Source organism: Propithecus coquereli, unplaced genomic scaffold (assembly GCF_000956105.1).
Source record: "Propithecus coquereli isolate 6110/MARCELLA unplaced genomic scaffold, Pcoq_1.0 Scaffold14, whole genome shotgun sequence".
In the NCBI taxonomy this organism is placed as follows: Eukaryota; Metazoa; Chordata; class Mammalia; order Primates; family Indriidae; genus Propithecus; species Propithecus coquereli.
In genome coordinates this window covers 1,588,475-1,589,933 of record NW_012138302.1, presented here as the reverse complement: position 1 = coordinate 1,589,933, position 1,459 = coordinate 1,588,475, and the positions used below count along the sequence as shown (strand labels likewise).

Below are 1,459 nucleotides of genomic sequence, written 5' to 3'. Positions count from 1 at the left end.
ATTGGTCCATGTCATAGAAAATAATTTTCAAACCATTTTTTTACATATATTTGTGGAATACTCATTATTGGAGTCCTTTTTTTCCCATAGATTTGCTACTATAATTTTAAAAGAAACACAAAAGAATTTTATAAAGGTAACTATTTCATTTATAGTTATTTAAGTGTAATAATCTTTTTTCCCCCAAACTTAATCAGCTCCCTAGATCTTTAGCTTCTACTCCCACTGCTCCTACCAATCCAGCAACGCCAGATAATGCATCGCAGGAAGAAATCATGGTTACCTTAATAACAGGATTAGCTTCTCTTACATCTAGAACTTCTATGGGCATCATTGTTGTTGGAGGAGTGGTAAGAAACATTACTTTTTAGTATAATGAAAATTGAAATTTTTGTAGAGCTGCCTGTTCACAAAAAGAAAGATGCATTCCTATTTATATAATCTATAAATGATATAAAAATTTATAGGTTAAAAGAATTAAAAAGAGTTTCAGAAGTCTAATCTGAAATTTTTTGAAAAGATCTTTTTATAAGGAAATATCACCAAGTAGCTGGTCCTTAAAACAATGCTTCTAACTATTCTCGTATCACAGTATACAATATTTGTACATTGGAGTAACTAGAAATGCCCAGATGCCCTTTTGAATGCCAATGGGATCTGTCATAAGTATTGAAGATTATTTTTTAGTAGTAGTTTTTATTTGTTTAAAGTAAAATTCATATCATTAACAGCATAGATATACTCATTTTGGTTTTTGAAATTTCTAACATAAATTAACATTTGTTTTTGTGAGATATAATGAATCAGTTTAACAAACCTGGCAGGTTAAAAGCTCTTTCCTAATACTTATGTTCTAATCCCTTTTCAGCTTGATTGATTTACAGTAACTTCAGATTTTCTCACGAAGAAGGAATATAGATTTTTAGACAATGTATCTGACTTGAAGATCCATAAGCAGCTAGGATGCCATTTAATATACTCTCCCAAGGAGTATTTTTGCTTCTCAGAGTAAGCTGTGACTTTATCTTACAGATTTGGAAAACTATAGGCTGGAAACTCATATCTGTTTCATTAAGCATGTATGGGGCTTTGTATCTTTATGAACGGCTGACCTGGACCACCCGTGCCAAGGAGAGAGCCTTCAAACAGCAGTTTGTGAACTATGCAACTGAAAAACTGCAGATGATTGTTAGCTTCACGAGTGCAAACTGTAGCCACCAAGTGCAACAGTAAGTTGAAAGGTGCATTTTTTCTTTAAAAAAAAAAAATCTTACTGAAGTATGACATACATGCAGAAAATGCAAGAAAATAAGTGTATAGGTCAAAGAATTGTCACAAATATGAACACATTTTGTGATCCCTACCAAATTGAAAAAAACAGAACAACACTAAACCTTATTTATGTGCTCTCTCCCTCCTAATAACTATTCTCCCCAGTCTCCTGATAGATTAGATTTGA

At 32.1% G+C, this 1,459-nt stretch overlaps 1 protein-coding gene across 1 annotated transcript in view; it reads left to right on the top strand.

Annotated features, from left to right (window-relative positions):
- Positions 1-1,459, top strand: part of MFN1 (mitofusin 1) — a 64,069-nt gene that overhangs the window by 54,858 nt on the left and 7,752 nt on the right. The window contains exons 14-15 of the mRNA XM_012639322.1: positions 198-350; positions 1,033-1,229. Coding sequence (XP_012494776.1) covers positions 198-350; positions 1,033-1,229 — 350 coding nt within the window. The remainder of the gene's footprint in view (positions 1-197; positions 351-1,032; positions 1,230-1,459) is intronic.